Genomic DNA, 17344 nt, shown 5'->3' on the forward strand with positions numbered 1-17344 from the left:
AAATAGAATGTGCAAACCCTAACTAGAATTGCTGGATTTTATTATATTTGGGACAGTTTAAAAGATAGGACACTGCTTGTATTTCTGAAATAAGTGTACATGTATCCACTTTTGGATTTTGGATTAATAAATTGCCATTAATGTGGCTTTATGATGCTAATGGATTTTCTTATCAATGGAAGTTAAAATTTATTTTGTTGAAATAACCATTGAAGTCAGCAAGTTAAGAGTGACCTTACCCAAATGGTTCCTGTTTAAAAGTGGCGTTTTAAAATACTTTTTAAAAATTGCATGTACAGATCAGTGGACTTCCAGGACAAACTAAAGTAAGAGAATAAGCAGATAAACAAAATTAAATGGATATGTCGAATTTTCATCTGAAAAACACATAAAGCTTGCAATTGAATATCAACAAAACATAGTACCTTATTAGGCACAGATTATTCCCATCAGCTCTAAAATACCATAACCGCCAGAAATAAAAAAGAACATAAGAAAAACTTATTTTAACTTTTTCTTTCATTGAGTAAAAATTAACTAGCCATGACAAAATAACTAAAAAGCATTTGCAGTTTATTTGAATATAATGGGTAGCTTTAAGAGTTACTTATAAAAAAAAAGCTAATTTTTAATTTTTTGGGGGGGAGTATTTTTGGAGCTAAATTTTTCAACATATTAATCAATGATATGGACATTAAGGTAAAGTAAACTGTTTTTAGAAGTAGAAGAGAGAAGTAAAATGAATGCAATATATTGTTTGGTCTGTTGTTTAAATTTACCAGTGGTAAGTGGATATGGTGAGTGATCAACATAGTTTCTGTGAAAGACATATATGCAATACCTGAAATAATCAGAAAGATGGTAGAATGTGTGTAAGAGATGGAAATAAATTAAGTTTATTAGTGTAAAGGGTTTATGTGACTAAAAGTGGCAACACATTTCTGCCTTTGGCAAACAAACACGAGGTAAATAAACAGATGCTTGGTGACCTTGTGGAGTGAAGCTCCATGGTGACAAGAGTTCTGTTCTTTCTAGGATGGGCTCCTTCTTCGCTCCCAGCCTCCCAGGCATCAATATCCTTCGGCTCCATACATCCATGTACTTCCAGTGCTGGGCTGTGATGTGTTGCAATGTTCCTGAGGCCAGGGTCTTCAAAGCTTCCAGATCGAATAACTTCTACCTGGGAATGCTCTTGCTCATCCTCTTCCTGTCCACCATGCCCGTCCTGTACATGATCGTGTCCCTCCCACCATCTTTTGATTGTGGCCCTTTCAGGTTCTTACCTTTGTGATTTGTTTTGGGCATAGTTTTCTTTCAGAGGTGGAGATAAAAATGGTCACTCATTGTATAAGCGATCATTTTTTTTCCCCTCAAAAAAACCAACATTTTGGTCTATAAGAATGATATCTTTGGGGTATTCAGACTCAGTATAGGGCATGGAAATTCTTAAGCAAGATCCATCTATTTTCGTTGGCAGTCATAAAAGGGAAATTAACTGCTTCAGGCTCTAACCATGTGAAATATGTACAATGAATCTGAGCTATTTGCATATAAGGAGATAGCAAAGAGAAAAGTTTGATTATACTAGTCTAGATGTGAGCATTTTCTTGGTGCTAGGTCATCTCATTCAGACATTGGAAAGCTACTATTACTTCTAACATGAACCACTTAATTGAAAAAAATAAAAATAGGAAGGAAGGGAGGAAGGAAGGGTCAGAGGGACAAGAGGGATGAGGGATAAAGGGGCAAGAGAGAGAGAGGGAGGAAGTGAAGGGAGGGAAGGAAGGAGGAAGGTGGGAGGGATGAGAAAGAAAGAAAGATTACTCCACAAGATACTTAGGAAGTGGGGTCATTATTAGATAATAATGTATATAAAGAGTCACATCATGTATAATCCAAATTCTACATGCTAGTAAAAAATTTAAGGATGCTCCTCATGTATATTCTCCTCAAATAACAAGGATAAATCACTCAAGTCAGTAATAAAGAGTCAAGAAGGCTCTTAGAAATATACTTCTCTACAGTTCTCTATGACAGAGTTCTCTCTATGACACTTAGCTAAGAAAGCAAAGGTTCCAGGTCTGGAGGATTGATTTCATTCTACCACCAGTCCCCCCATGAATCTCAGCATGTTGAGTCACTGATCAGCATGCATCTGAGTTATTTCTACTTTTCAGTGAGGAAATGAGAATGTGAAAAGTCATGTGAATGGCAAGCATGATGCAATAATGGACATACGTAATTTCTCCTTCATGCTGTCAGAACCAAGTTGTTAAGGTCAAATTTCCTTGCTCACAGACTTCAGTATAAAAGAGATATTTTCATTTTAATAATAGTCTGTTATTACTGCTTTACTGGAAAAGAAATTAAGAAAAGGTTAAGCCTATTGATTAAACCAAAACTGCTGGAGTCCTGTCATACATATTCAGAAAGCTGAAGTTGACAAGTCCTGTTTCTTTGCCCCAACCAGGTGGGCTGAAATAAATAATGCAAACAGTGACATCTGGAGGCTAAACGTGAAACTGCAGTTTTGAAAGCAATTGCTCAGGATAGAAAGTTCAAGAGATGAGCCATCTAAAAACTTTAGTTAATTGGAAATTACCCACACAATTAAACATCCAGGATAAGTTTTAACTTTTTAATTGGAAGTGGATCCTTCTCAGAAAAATCGAAGGAATTTAGCTGTCTTCAAGAGAAACCCTACAAGGTCAGCATATAGCTGGGCAGTGGTAAGAAATGTCCATTGATATTAAAAATATCATTGAGCTGGTTACTGCACAGTTTTAGCTTTTGAAGTCTAATTCTTCTCCGTCTCTTTAAATCACACTGAGTTACTATTATTTTAATTAATAAAAATTAGTCTGTATCTAAGGAATAGTATCTGATTTTGACCAACTCTTTCCAAATTGGCAAACTTTGGCAAATTAACAAACTTTGGCAAATTAACAGTATGTGTGTGTATGTGTATATATATATATGACTATTTTGAGATCAAGAAGGAAATGTAAATGTTTTTAGTGGAGCGCTGGGAAAGTCTACTTTTCCTGGAGCAAAAGAATGTATATGTGGTTTATTCATTGGATTTTAAAGTTTAAAGCATCTTCCTACCTTGGTAGTGAGGTGAGAAAGCATGTAATAGTAGGAACCTCATGACTTGCCATCCTAAGGATCCTGAGTTCGAGGTGGTCCGCCCAGCCTGCCTAGAGAGGGGTGTTTGACCCTACTTGAGACCTGGGTGGGCAGCAAATTGATAAACATGCATTTGAGGTAGATTAATGGGGACACGGTCATGGGCAATCTCTCCCAAGTGCAGGTACATTTTCAGGTAAGATGACCACAATGCCTTAGAAGACCATTCTGCAAAGCAATTTGATGAGATATTCTGCTTGTTCTGGTATCACAACAACTGGTCAGGGAGGGTGAACTTTCCAGAAAATTATTCCAATAGGCCATGAAGTGAATTTACCTTAACAGTTTGACAATTAAAAAATGATTTCTTTGGTGTCCAGATGAAGAAAATTCTAATTGCTCGACCACATTTCCTGACACTTGATGCTTCTCCCCATAGCGCCCTCACTAATAATTCTGAACAATTTCTAGTTCTCTAGGTTCTCACACCTAGGGAAGCAAATGGTAATCCACTTCAGTATCCTTGCCAGGAAAATCCCATGGACAGAGGAGCCTGGGGGCTAAGGTTCACGGGGTCACAAAGAGTCAAGCACGGCTGAAGTGACTGAACACACACACACACAGAGGTTCTCACACACCTCCTTGCTACGTTATGGTAATGACAACTTTATGTATTTTCATCTAGCTGCAAAGGTAACATGTGTGTATCCTAGAAAACGTGGAAATTATAGAAACATTTTCACATGAAAATACACACTAGCCATAACCCCAAAGACCCAAAATAACAATTCTCAGCATTTTGGCATTTTGTGTTGTGGTGTTCTTTTTTATGCAGACTTCAAACTTAGATCATATAATATATATAGGTTTATATTATATATCATGACACTGTTATTACATTACTCATTTGATGTATCAGTTTTTCTTAATAGTGTAGCTGACTTTTACAGCTTGAAAGTGAAAGTTGCTCAGTTGTGTCCAACTCTTTGTGACCCCATGGACTGTACAGTCCATGAAATTCTCTAGACCAGAATACTGGAGTGGGTAGCCTTTCCCTTCTCCAGGGGATTTTCCCAACCCAGGGATTGAATCCTGGTAAGACCAGCTGAACTACAAAGGAAGCCCTACAGCTTGGGGATAGAACATTTTCATTTCAAAAGTCCAAACACAGTAGAGTGTTGGCCTGTAATTTGAAATAATGAATGAAGAATGTTTATTGTGCACTAAGCACTAGAGGAGATGTAGGGGTATGTTGGGCATCAATTATGGTCAGGTGGGACTTTCCATCTGGCTGAAAAGACAGACTAGACTATTTTAATCTGGGGTGGATGGAGCTATGCCCAAGAGAGCTGTAAATTTAAGTTCAGTAGCATTTCACTTAGCTGTATACTCACAACAGGTTGGAAGAGACTTCTGGGAATATGATAAAGTGGCATATTTTGCTTAACCTGTCAGAAAAAGAGGCTGCTGGGATTTGTAGATGCTTCTAAAGTTTGTGTATAATAAAAGATCTGGACTCCTGGTAAGAGACCTAACCTGGAAAAGGCACCCAAGAACCCTCAAAGATGTTAATAGCTTCACATTTCTTATACACTAGACACAGAAAAGACTTTAGGGGTAAGAATGATTTTGGAAAATTCCAGTTTCCTGAGTCTGATATTCATTAGCCACACCTGAGAGGCTGGAGAAGGGTGGGGGGTGGGTTGTTCTATCTCCTCTTGTCCTCACTGCCGGTCTCCTCACTCTGGCTATATTCCATATGTCGTGGTAAAGCATGGTCAGCTAGATAGATGAGGAAGAATAAACTTTGGTGCAATAGGTTGATATAATCTTAAATTGTCAATAAGCTTCATTCCCTCTTATGTATCATAGGTTTGGCTAATTAGTGTATAGATCTATAATTTGTGAAGCAAAATTTATATCTCTGTAGGAAATGGCAACCCACTCCAGTGTTCTTGCCTGGAGAATCCCAGGGATGGGGGAGCCTGGTGAGCTGCTGTCTATGGGGTCGCACAGAGTCGGACACAACTGAAGTGACTTAGCAGTCTAGTGACTCCTGACAAGATAGCTGAAGTCACTTTCAGTCTACTAAAAGATACAATTAGTTAGACCAGGAGAGAAAAAATCTGATCTGGAACTTGTGGGTCACGTTTATTTAGAGGATAAGAATGTAATACGGTCAAAAGACAAAAGTAAAATGAAAATAGTCTACTCAGTGTTATGCTAACCTTTATTCTCATGATACATACAATTTGCTGGTAAAAAATTCAATATCTTTTCTGAAAATGACACATTTTATAGCAAATTCTATATGCATATTCAGAAAAAAATAATTTTGCATAATGGATACTACTTTATATATTCATATTTTATATATTTATTCACAAAGTAACCCAAACCTTAGAAATAACTTTAAAAAGTCTTCTCCTGGGGAAGAGGGATGAATTGGGAGATTGAGATTGACATATACACACTACTATATATAAAATAAATTACTGATAAAGACCTACTGTATAGCACAGGGAAATCTACTCAATGACCTACATGGGAAAAGAATCTAAAACAGAGAGGATACATATATATGTGCAAATGATTTACTTTGAGGTACACCTGAAAATAACACAACATTGTAAATCAACTATGTCCCAATAAAAATCAAAAACAAATCTCCTGATTCTATGATTAATTTCCTAACTGCTTGGTCTCTGTGTTTGCATTGATATAACATTTCTCATATCTCATCCATATGTTGACAGTATGAGTTTGAAGTATCAGGAGTTGTAGCTAAACAGCAGATTTCTAACCTGAAAGAGTACTTAGGCAGCGTTTGAGAAAAATTTCTCGTTTTCTTGCTGTAACCATGGTTTTTACATCTGTTTAAGATAAATGTCTCTCTTTTTTTCAGTGGCAAAAATAGGATGTTTGAAGTCATTGGAGAAACGCTGGAGCATGATTTTCCAAGCTGGATGGCAAAGATCTTGAGACAGCTTTCTAATCCTGGACTGGTTATTGCTGTAGTTTTGGTCATGGCGTATGTGCTTTCCCTCCTCATAGAAAGAGCCTTTGTGATGTTCTTCCTGCTCCTTTTAAGCTTCAGTGTTTTCAACTCTCTCTTTCTCCCCAGGGCTTGTGCTGTAACCTAACCAAATTCAGCACTGATTACACGGTGGTGAGAGGTTAAAATTCATGAGCCATATTCTCATCCTATTGCATGTAATTCATAGCCATCTGCATCTGTATTTGCCAGCCTAGGATTATAAGATTTGTTCCCAAGTAACCAAAATAATTATCAGTAAACAGCTAAAGCAAGGGAAACATAAATGCTAAATCTAATCAGCACATCAGGCTTCCCTCCAGCCCCTGCCCCCCACCTCTTTTTCCATAAAGCAGATGGCTGTAAACACATAGAAATGATGAGCCTCTAAGTTAATATTCCCCTTGAGGGCCCTATAGGCTGTATTTCAGGGCTGAAGGCTTAAAGGATCTTAAAAATTACCCTGTCCTTCTTCCTAGAAGGCCATCAATAACTGTGCTTGCCCATAATAGAATCAGAGGACCAGAAGGCTCTTGGAAAGGTCATTTAGTCTTTCCTTTCAAAGTCAGAGGTGATACCCAAAAGGCAACTTGAGAGGGGGCTTTTGTTCCCATGTGACTTTCTTTGGTTTCTGACTCTTGGCCACCACAGATAAACTTATATTCTAAGCAAAGAAAATATGCTTCCTATGGAAGAGCTGCAAAAAAGTACCCTAGCCCTTCCTTTCAAACCCCAAGTCCCTCATAAATGAAAAGTCCGGAACTGCTACTGCTCTCTGTCAGTGAAACTACTCTTGTGGACACTCTTGACACTCTGATTTGTTTAAATAGAAGTAAAACTAGGAAATCTCAGGGGAGAACTCCCAGTGGTTTAAGTAAATGAACTGGGTTCTGGGCCAAGTTGTTGTGATCCTCTCTGCAGAGGTTGTGGTCACAAGCCACATCCATGATGGCAGGTGTCATCTTCAAGTTTATAAATTAAACGGACTTAGAGGCAGGGACTGGTTTTTCCCTAGGTGAGAATACAGCAAAATGATAGGAAGGCTTTGACAGTAAATCCAGCACTCAGCTCTTAAACCATGATGCCTTCTTTGAGGGAGAGCTAATAGCCTGCAGGGATAATTAAACAGTAAAACAGATTATTTTATATATTACAGAACCTTGATCATGGGGTGGTGTTAGGAATCTGATAGTGAATCTCTGGCGCAGATGTGTTAGAACATAACCTGCTGGAGGCAGCATGTTTCCCCAGATAATCCTGGAAGTGATTTTCCTTCTCTGAGTTTTTATGATTCAGCAGCTACAGAGACCATATTAAGTATCATGTGGCTTTCATGGTATAAAGGAAGTCTTGTTTTAAAACACACACACGAAACTTAATGTCAGATTTTATGACTATATTCTTAAATTAGTGAGAGACAGATTTATTTCTAAGCAAAGGAGCAACATTGTTCTAATGCTGCTAATTAAAGATTTAATAAGCTACCTTGAGGGTATGGGAGAGGAATGAACACTGCCCTTGTTCCAGGCACGATCCATATATTAACACATTTAATTTCCACAATAACCTTAAGAAGTTGGCCACATTAATCATATTATTGAAAGCACATGGAAGATGTGTCCCAAATCAAACAGCTAATAAGTAAAATTCAAGCTCATGTCTTCTTATTCCCCACCTCCCCACCCTCTACTTATTTAGCACCGAACACCTGGTTCAGGCTAAATGATTATGCTCATGAGAGTTGGAAGCCACTTATCTGAGATGTTCTACACCCATGGTCAGCACACTTTTCCTTAAAGGGTCAAGATATTAATAGCAGGTACCTCAGACTTTGTGATCCAAGAGGCAAAGTTGAGGATGTTATTTAAATACTTCTATAACTATTTTAAAATATAAAAACCAATCTTGGGTCATGGGTTATACATAACAGGCTGGGAGTCAGATTTGCCCTGGAGGCCATAGTTTGACAACCCCTGATATAGGCTGTCTAAATGGAAATCGGAAGGATGTAAGATCAAATAGATGTCCCACAAGGTTGATTTTAGTTCTGACGTTCTGATTTTAAACCTGAATTTCAGTTTATTGTTGATTTGATGTTTCAGATACTAAGATCTCATCTTCAATACTTAATGGTGTCCATAAAATTGGTTTGGCTTTTTATTACCTTTAATTAGAGAATGTTTACAAGCATTTTTAATTTCCCCAGTGAATCATATTCAATCAGCTTGGATGGTTTTGGGGTAACTGAGTTTAAGCTAATTCTCTGCAGGCAGTTTCATTCCTTTGGAGACTAAAAATGATCTACGAGTATTCCTCACTGAAGGTGTATCTCAAGACAGAAAAAGTGATGAATGAATAGAGAATTACAGTCTGCAAATGATTTGTGAGGTCTTTGAGTTCTTTCTCCAAATCCAGACACTTTTCTAAGAAAATTCTTGTAATACACACACACACATATATTAAGCACCTACTTCATCCCAGATATTACACCAGGTGCTTTCAGGTATATAACATCATTCAAACTCCCAACACTTGTATAAGAAATAAACCCAGCAGAAACGATATCAATAACTGTGATGCTAGCAGCAGATGGTTCATAAAGGTTATGATCTGACATGTTGGAGTAGAGGCAATGTGTTCGATATCCAGTTATTTGCAATAAAGGGCAATGCCTGTTACCTTTTTTTTTACACTGCATTTTTTCCTTTGTTTATTTTGCTTTAAGTGAAGATGAATGTGTTTATTTTTGCAAAAATGTTTGGCTGGAATTTGCTCTTTTGAGAAATGTAAATGTCACTTATATGCCAAGACTATTCTTTTCTGAGACATTTTCTTTTGAAGGAGAGAGAAACGCAAGCAACACATCCTGTGGATAAAAAGGCCATGTTAATTAACTATGACTGAGGATTATAGTGTTAGTTGTAAAAGCCCAAGGAGGGAATTTAAAGTGGAGAGTCAGTCTCCTTTTTATTCTACACATTCCTTAAGCTTCAGGAGATTTCCTCTTCCCTTGGATGCCATTGGTATCGATTTAAAATGCTGTTTTCAATTATAACATAAAATGATATTACTACATTTCCAAGGAACAGCTAAAATTCGGCAGTAAGGTATATCAGACAGAATGCCCTGGGCTGTGAAGGAGGAGCCTTAGGTGCCACTTCCTAGATCCAGCCTAGTCACTGTGTAGTTCTGAACATGCTTCTTCACCTCTCTCTACTTCAGTCTTTTATCTACATCATAGAAGTTCGAAGTAGAAAATATCTTAAAGTCACTCTAGGGCCAATATTCTATGATTTAAGTAATGTAAATTTAAGCAGAATCTTGAGGAACTGAAAAATACCATGCATTTTATTTTATTTTTTGAACTTAGTTTGACCATCTATTATCTCAATGCTACTGCAAAGGGCCAGAAGGCAGCAAATTTGGATCTAAAAAAGAAGATGAAACAGGTAGGATACAATATATTTCAGAGAAATATTTGTCTTCATTCATGTCAAGTTGTAGAAAACACCAGGAAATCTCATGTTCTTCTTTTTCACTATTTTTTATTGCTAGCAAGCTTTGGAGAACAAAATGCGAAACAAGAAAATGGCAGCTGCGCGAGCAGGTTTGAGCTCTGCTATGTTTGCATTCTTTTTCCCCTATAAACAATATACTCTTCCTTTTTTTTTCCCCTCTCAAAATGGGGCATTTGGTGCAGAGAGGCATTATTGCCACAGCAAGTCATCTTATACTCTTTACAGTCCACCTTTTCAGCCCTTTCAGGCTTCATATCCAGGGTTCAGTTATTTTCCAGTGGGAGAAAGAAAAGACAAAGAAAAATTCAGGAACATAAAAGTAGCATGAGTGATAGAAAAGGGCTTTTACTAATTGATGGAAGATGAAGGAAACATCCATATAGTTATACAAATAGCAGAGACAGATATACAATCTCTCCTGCCCATTTTGACCATTTTTGTACATAGATGGACACGTTGGAAAGATACTAAGAGAATCCTCTAGACTCATCATTATTGATTTCCCAGAGCGTTCTCTAATTCATTAACCTCTTTTACTTTTTAACCTCTTCAACTTTTAACTTCCTGTGTAGCTCAGTTGTTAAAGAATCTGCCTGCAATGCTGGAGACCTAGGTTTGATTCCTGGGTCAGGGAGATACTCTAGAGCAGGAAATGGCAACCCATTCTTACCTGGAGAATCCTATGGACAGAGGACCCTGGTAGGCTAGAGTTCATGGGGTCACAGAGAGTCAGACATGACTTAGTGCTATCTTTCTTAATTTTTAAACTATTTGCCAAAATTACTGATATGTTTTGCTTAATACATGGAAAAGTGATGAATTTTTTGAAAATCTTTTCTAACTCTTCCCTCATTTCTAATTCTAAAACTCTTTATATTACTAGGACTCCTCAGTTCAGTTCAGTTCAGTTCAGTTGCTCAGTCGTGTCCGACTCTTTGCGACCCCATGAATCGCAGCACGCCAGGCCTCCCTGTCCATCACCAACTCCCAGAGTTCACTCAGACTCACGTCCATTGAGTCAGTGATGCCATCCAGCCATCTCATCCTCTGTCGTCCCCTCCTCCTCCTGCCCCCAATCCCTCCAAGCATCAGAGTCTTTTCCAATGAGTCAACTCTTTGCATGAGGTGGCCAAAGTACTGGGGTTTCAGCTTTAGCATCATTCCTTCCAAAGAAATCCCAGGGCTGATCTCCTTCAGAATGGACTGGCTGGATCTCCTTGCAGTCCAAGGGACTCTCAAGAGTCTTCTCCAACACCACAGTTCAAAAGCATCCATTCTTCGGCCCTCAGCCTTCTTCACAGTGCAACTCTCATATCCATACATGACTACTGGAAAAACCATAGCCTTGACTAAATGGACCTTAGTCGGTAAAGTAATGTCTCTGCTTTTCAATATGCTATCTAGGTTGGTCATAACTTTTCTTCCAAGGAGTAAGCGTCTTTTAATTTCATGGCTGAAGTCACCATCTGCAGTGATTTTGGAGCCCCAAAAAATTAAGTCTGACACTGTTTCTACTGTTTCCCCATCTATTTCCCATGAAGTGAGGGGACCAGATGCCATGATCTTCATTTTCTGAATGTTGAGCTTTAAGCCAACTTGTTCACTCTCCTCTTTCACTTTCATCAAAGGGCTTTTTAGTTCCTCTTCACTTTCTGCCATAAGGGTGGTTTCATCTGCATATCTGAGGTTATTGATATTTCTCCCGGCAATCTTGATTCCAGCTTGTGTTTTTTCCAGTCCAGCGTTTCTCATGATGTACTCTGCATATAAGTTAAATAAGCAGGTTGACAATATACAGCCTTGACGTACTCCTTTTCCTATTTGGAACCAGTCTGTTGTTCCATGTCCAGTTCTAACTGTTGCTTTCTGACCTGCATACAGATTTCTCAAGAGGCAAGTCAGATGGTCTGGTATTCCAATCTCTCTCAGAATTTTCTACAGTTTATTCTGATCCACACAGTCAAAGACTTTGGCATAGTCGATAAAGCAAAAATAGATGTTTTTCTGGAACTCTCTTGCTTTTTCCATGATCCAGCAGATGTTGGCAATTTGATCTCTGGTTCCTCTGCCTTTTCTAAAACCAGGTTGAACATCAGGAAGTTCACAGTTCACATATTGCTGAAGCCTGGCTTGGAGAATTTTGAGCATTACTTTACTAGCATGTGAGATGAGTGCAATTGTGCAGTAGTCTGAGCATTCTTTGGCATTGCCTTTCTTTGGGATTGGAATGAAAAGTGACCTTTTCCAGTCCTGTGGCCACTGCTGAGTTTTCCAAATTTACTGGCATATTGAGTGCAATACTTTGACAGCATCATCTTTCAGGATTTGAAATAGCTCAGCTGGAATGCCATCACCTCCACTAGCTTTGTTCGTAGGGATGCTTTCTAAGGCCCACTTGACTTCACATTCCAGGATGTCTGGCTCTAGGTGAGTGATCACACCATCTTGATTATCCGGGTCGTGAAGATCTTTTTTGTACAGTTCTTCTGTGTATTTTTGCCACCTCTTCTTAATATCTTCTGCTTGCTTCTATTAGGTCCATACCATTTCTGTCCTTTATCGAGCCCATCTTTGCATGAAAGATGGTTCCCTTGGTATCTAATTTTCTTGAAGAGCTCTCTAGTCTTTCCCATTCTGTTCTTTTCCTCTATTTCTTTGCATTGATTGCTGAAGAAGGCTTTCTTATCTCTTCTTGCTATTCTCTGGAACTCTGCATTCAGATGCTTATATCTTTCCTTTTCTCCTTTGTTTTTCGCTTCTCTTCTTTTCGCAGCTATTTGTAAGGCCTCCCCAGACAGCCATTTTGCTTTCTTTGCATTTCTTTTCCATGGGGATGGTCTTGATCCCTGTCTCCTGTACAATGTCATGAACCTCATTCCATAGTTCATCAGGCACTCTATCTATCAGATGTAGGCCCTTAAATCTATTTTTCACTTCCACTGTATAATCATAAGGGATTTGATTTAGGTCATACCTGAATGTTCTAGCGGTTTTCCCTACTTTCTTCAATTTAAGTCTGAATTTGGTAGTAAGGAGTTCATGATCTGAGCCACAGTCAGCTCCTGGCCTTGTTTTTGTGACTGTATAGAGCTTCTCCATCTTTGGCTGCAAAGAATATAATCAATCTGATTTCAGTGTTGACCATCTTGTGATGTCCATGTGTAGCGTCTTCTCTTGTGTTGTTGGAAGAGGGTGTTTGCTATGACCAGTGCATTTTCTTGGGAAAACTCTATTAGTCTTTGCCCAGCTTCATTCCGCATTCCAAGGCCAAATTTGCCTGTTACTCCAGGTGTTTCTTGACTTCGTGCTTTTGCATTCCAGTCCCCTATCTCCCTCAAAATTAATAATATTAATAATAAAAAACCTCAACCCAGATTATCTTAAGTAGAAAAGAAATGTATTAGTTCACACAAATGAACAGGAGTGTGTAATGTAATACTTCCAGTCACATTTTACCCCAAGTTTAGAAGCAATCAGGACTGAGCCCCATTTCCTGTGGGTCTTTCAATACTACATTCCTATTATGTTGGCCAACCTTCATGGTGGCATATGTGGATGTAGCAACTTCCAATGCCATGTCCTTGGATTATATTTGTCTTATGTTTTGTGTGCTTTTTTTTTTTTTTTTTTTTTGCATTCTGCTACTTGTTTCTTAACTGCATTTTTTTTTAGCTCTATTGAGGTATAATTGACAAAATGTTCTAACTTCTAAGATCTGAATTCTAGCTAAGGCATATTTTCTTTATTCTTTTAAATAGTGACATGATGTTATTGCATGCTTTTTTTCTGATATTTTTTCATAATTTGTTTAAAAATGTGTATAACCTTTGTGAAGACAGAGACTATATAATTTATAGTTGTTTCCTCAGGACTTAACATAGGACTTTATGTATCAGTCACTCAATAAATACCTACTAAATATCTACTGTACAATGAGGAATTCTTTTACTGGGAAAAATTTGAAAGGAATACATTTCTATATTACTTACATAAGCAGTAATGAACGAATAAATGTTACCAAAAGAGAACTTTTATTCTCTTGTCTTTAGAATTTGTGCAGATTTTATAAAATAAGAAATATAGAGATATGTGGCAAAAGATATTATGGCAACATGGAGCACATTTGGAAGATACAGATTTTTAAGCCATCTCATTCAGAACAATTATGTACACTGAAATGAATTTTTCCTTATCTCTTCTTTATCTTCTTTCTCTGTTTCTTTCTGTCTCTTATTTATTTAATTAATTTGAATAGCTGCAGCTGCTGGTGGCCAGTAATTTTCATGGATATTCTGGAGGCCCAGAAGTATTCCTCATCATGCATTTCTAAGTCAGTGACTTTCATGAAGGCCCAGAGGACAAAGCATGAAGAGTTGATTCTACCCTGTTCTAAACCTGATGGATTATCAAGGTCTCACTGATCAATCAAGGCATCACTTGTCCTAACTAAAAAAACAAGGTCTCTACCTTCTTCCAAATTAATGATTTGTTCCCCCACCACCACTTTCTCCCCTGAACCACTCTCCTGACATTTTATTTAATGAATTGAGTTTAAAAGTGTGTGTGATCCTGCAGTATGGATCACTAGCTTACTTGCTGAGTTAATTTAAAAACCCTTTGCTCATATGGACTTTCATTTTATACATTTCTTCTGCCTTAGTTTTCTTAGTCTGGAAATGGGGATATTTCACCTTTTTTTTTTTCTAAATTCAGAAATATCTTGATGAAGTATTCATTATAATCATTCATTAACTCATTTTTTTTGAAATTATCTTGTTTTCCCTTTTCATTCTGTCTCCTCATCCATGGTTCCTCCACAAATGCATACCCAAAACCTTTTTGTTTTTGCTAGATTCACTATGAGAAGGAATGGGCTTTTTAGAAGAAAAGTCCCAAGTGAATTAGGGGCCTGATCAACACTGGGTTGAAGGTCTTGACACCTTGAGGAGATATATGAGTCTTACTTTACTTTAAATATAACTTTGTGAGTTAAAAGAAAAATGATACCATCAAGTGAGTACTATTCCATCACAGTCTGATCATGACCTCCAATGATCATATCTCCTGAGTTTGGAGTCTAAAATTCTATACCTTTTCTTTGATTTTTTGTTAAGGTTAGGAAAACACATACTATTATAGGGGGGTGATTTATACCTATGTTTAAACATTATTACCTTGTTAAAATTTAAATTGACTTTGACTAGTGACAATCAATGCACTCAGCCAACTTTGTTTCATGACTTCAATTAAATCTCTTAACTCAGTGTCTCCACCACCACCCCTACCCCATCCCCAGCTAAGCCAACTTGCCTGCCGTTCCCTACAATTGATTTACTAATTTTGTGTTACTCTCTCTTTGAGTTTTTCCTCCTGGCCATAGAGTGAGCACTCTGTTCTGCCAATCCATGTGCTCATCACTTCCATCAAACCAGATTCAAGAGTACTTCCTCTGGTCAAATTTGCCTGACTAGCCTCCATTACCAATCATATAACTCTCTTTATAGGCTCCCTTTGGACTCACCTGTCTTTAACTTAGAGTTTGTTATTCTACTGATTTTTCTGTAATTTGTAATTTTAAAAAATTATATGCATGAATCATCTTTCCTATCCAGATTGTACACTCCCTGTGAGCAGGGATCATATCTTCTAATTTTTGTTTGCCTGTTATAGTGCTGTGCACAGGTAGGCACTGAATAAATGCTTGTTAATTAAATTGAATCAATTTAACTTATAGCAATAACATTGTGAAAAGAACTTTCTGTTATCTGTATGAAAAACTTTACTATGCTGTACAAAATGGAATTCTGTTGATGGGCTGAATTTATTATCTCAGATTATAATGCAGATGAGTAAATAAAGCTAGTGCTTATTTCTACTTGGATTACTTTTGTACTGTGTAGTAATAAGATTAGATAATTGACTTACACATGTTGCCAAGTTTACAATATGGATGAAACTCCCTGTCTTGATCTGCTTCATAAGGAAGATGATACGAGACGACAAATTGTCCCCAAAGGGCTTCATCTTCTAAGTGTGTTAGTCACTCAGTCATGTCCGACTGTAGCCTATGAAGCTTCTTGGTCCATAGGATTTTTCAGGCAAGCGTACTGGAGTGGGTTGCCATTTCCTTCCCCAGGGGATCTTCCCAACCCAGGGATCGAACTCAGGTAACCCACATTGTAGGCAGATGCTTTACCATCTGAGCCACAAGGGAAACCCTTCTAAAGGCAATGTATTGGGTTCATGTTTGGGATCGCATGTACACCCGTGGTGGATTCATGTCAATGTATGGCAAAACCAATACAGTATTGTAAAGTAAAATAAAGTAAAAATAAAAAAACAAAAACAAAACAAAATAAACCAAAAAAATAAAGGCAATGTATTTTCCAAACAAGTGCTCGTGGTGTAAGAAGCATTAGGACACGACATGCTGACTTCCAGTCTTTCTATAAATTAAAAACTATGTTAGGTTTTTATAGCACCTAAGTATCTGCTGCTGCTGCTAAGTTGCTCCAGTTGTGTCCGACTCTGTGCGACCCCATAGACGGAAGCCCACCAGGCTCTCCCATCCCTGGGATTGTCCAGGCAAGAACACTGGAGTGGGTTGCCATTTCCTTCTCCAGTGCATGAAAGTGAAAAGTGAAAGTGAAGTCGCTCATTCGTGTCCCAACTCTTAGCAACCCCATGGACTACAGCCCACCAGGCTCCTCCGTCCATGGGATTTTCTAGGCGAGAGTACTGGAGTGGGTTGCCATCACCTTCTCCAACCTAAGTATCTACCCGATTTAAATTAAACATTTTTAAGAAATTTTAGTTCTTTCAGTTTCCAGAGAGCTGCTGAAAATATTCAATATTCCCATCCTGTCACATGGACAAGCATCTAAAAGAGGGAATGCCACTTCCAAACCTGTTTTTACAACCAGTGAGAGAAGGAAACAGCATTATAGGATGGTTACAAGAGTTCTTAAGCTCTTTTTCTCAAAGTTCTCTTGTCATGAATTGCCTTGGATGGTACAGCTGCCTTTATCAGAATGGGTCCTAGTGACTTAGGAATTATGAATAATGGAACAATATGTCTGTGAAACTTTGGACCTGAAATACTTGATCTCTCCTGGGAACTTAAATGTTATATAACACACATCTTCCTATACACCCAGAAGTTTTCATACAAATCCTTGGTCATTTAAAAACCTATAGTAGTGGTACATTTTCATTAAAGCAAATTTAGAAAATTTTAATAAAATGTAAAAAGCAAAAGAACCCTTAATTCCAGCAGCCAGAATAACTTCTGTTAACATTTGGTGTATTTTTTTTCTCAGATTCATGCACACACACAGACTTGATAAAATATTTTGAATTGCAAGATGTATTTAGTTTTTATCCTGTTTTCTTATTTAACATTTTTCCGTGTCACAAAAATTACTTCAGGACATTTTTAAATTTCTGGATCACTCATTGTGCATCATATGTAAACTAACAGAAACTCCCTAAGTCCAAATGAAGTTATAGAATATTCCATAACATAGCAGATTAGTAATCGATCATGTCAAGTGGATCATGACATTCAAATATATCCAGCTTAAATTCAGAAGGTGATTTAAGTTCTGAAATCCCCAACTGACCCTCTGAAGATTTCCCTAAGAATTTTAAGGGGAAAATAGCA

General features: G+C 37.7%; 1 protein-coding gene across 1 annotated transcript in view; it reads left to right on the plus strand.

Moving 5' to 3' along the window:
- TMC1 (transmembrane channel like 1) overlaps window positions 1–13959 on the plus strand; it is a 134660-nt gene extending 120701 nt beyond the window's left edge. Inside the window, exons 17-21 of the mRNA XM_018052767.1 lie at window positions 1036–1275; window positions 6035–6160; window positions 9534–9612; window positions 9719–9770; window positions 13937–13959. Of these exons, the coding sequence (XP_017908256.1) occupies window positions 1036–1275; window positions 6035–6160; window positions 9534–9612; window positions 9719–9770; window positions 13937–13959 (520 nt within the window). The remainder of the gene's footprint in view (window positions 1–1035; window positions 1276–6034; window positions 6161–9533; window positions 9613–9718; window positions 9771–13936) is intronic.

This window comes from Capra hircus, chromosome 8 (genome assembly GCF_001704415.2).
Source record: "Capra hircus breed San Clemente chromosome 8, ASM170441v1, whole genome shotgun sequence".
Classification (NCBI taxonomy): Eukaryota; Metazoa; Chordata; class Mammalia; order Artiodactyla; family Bovidae; genus Capra; species Capra hircus.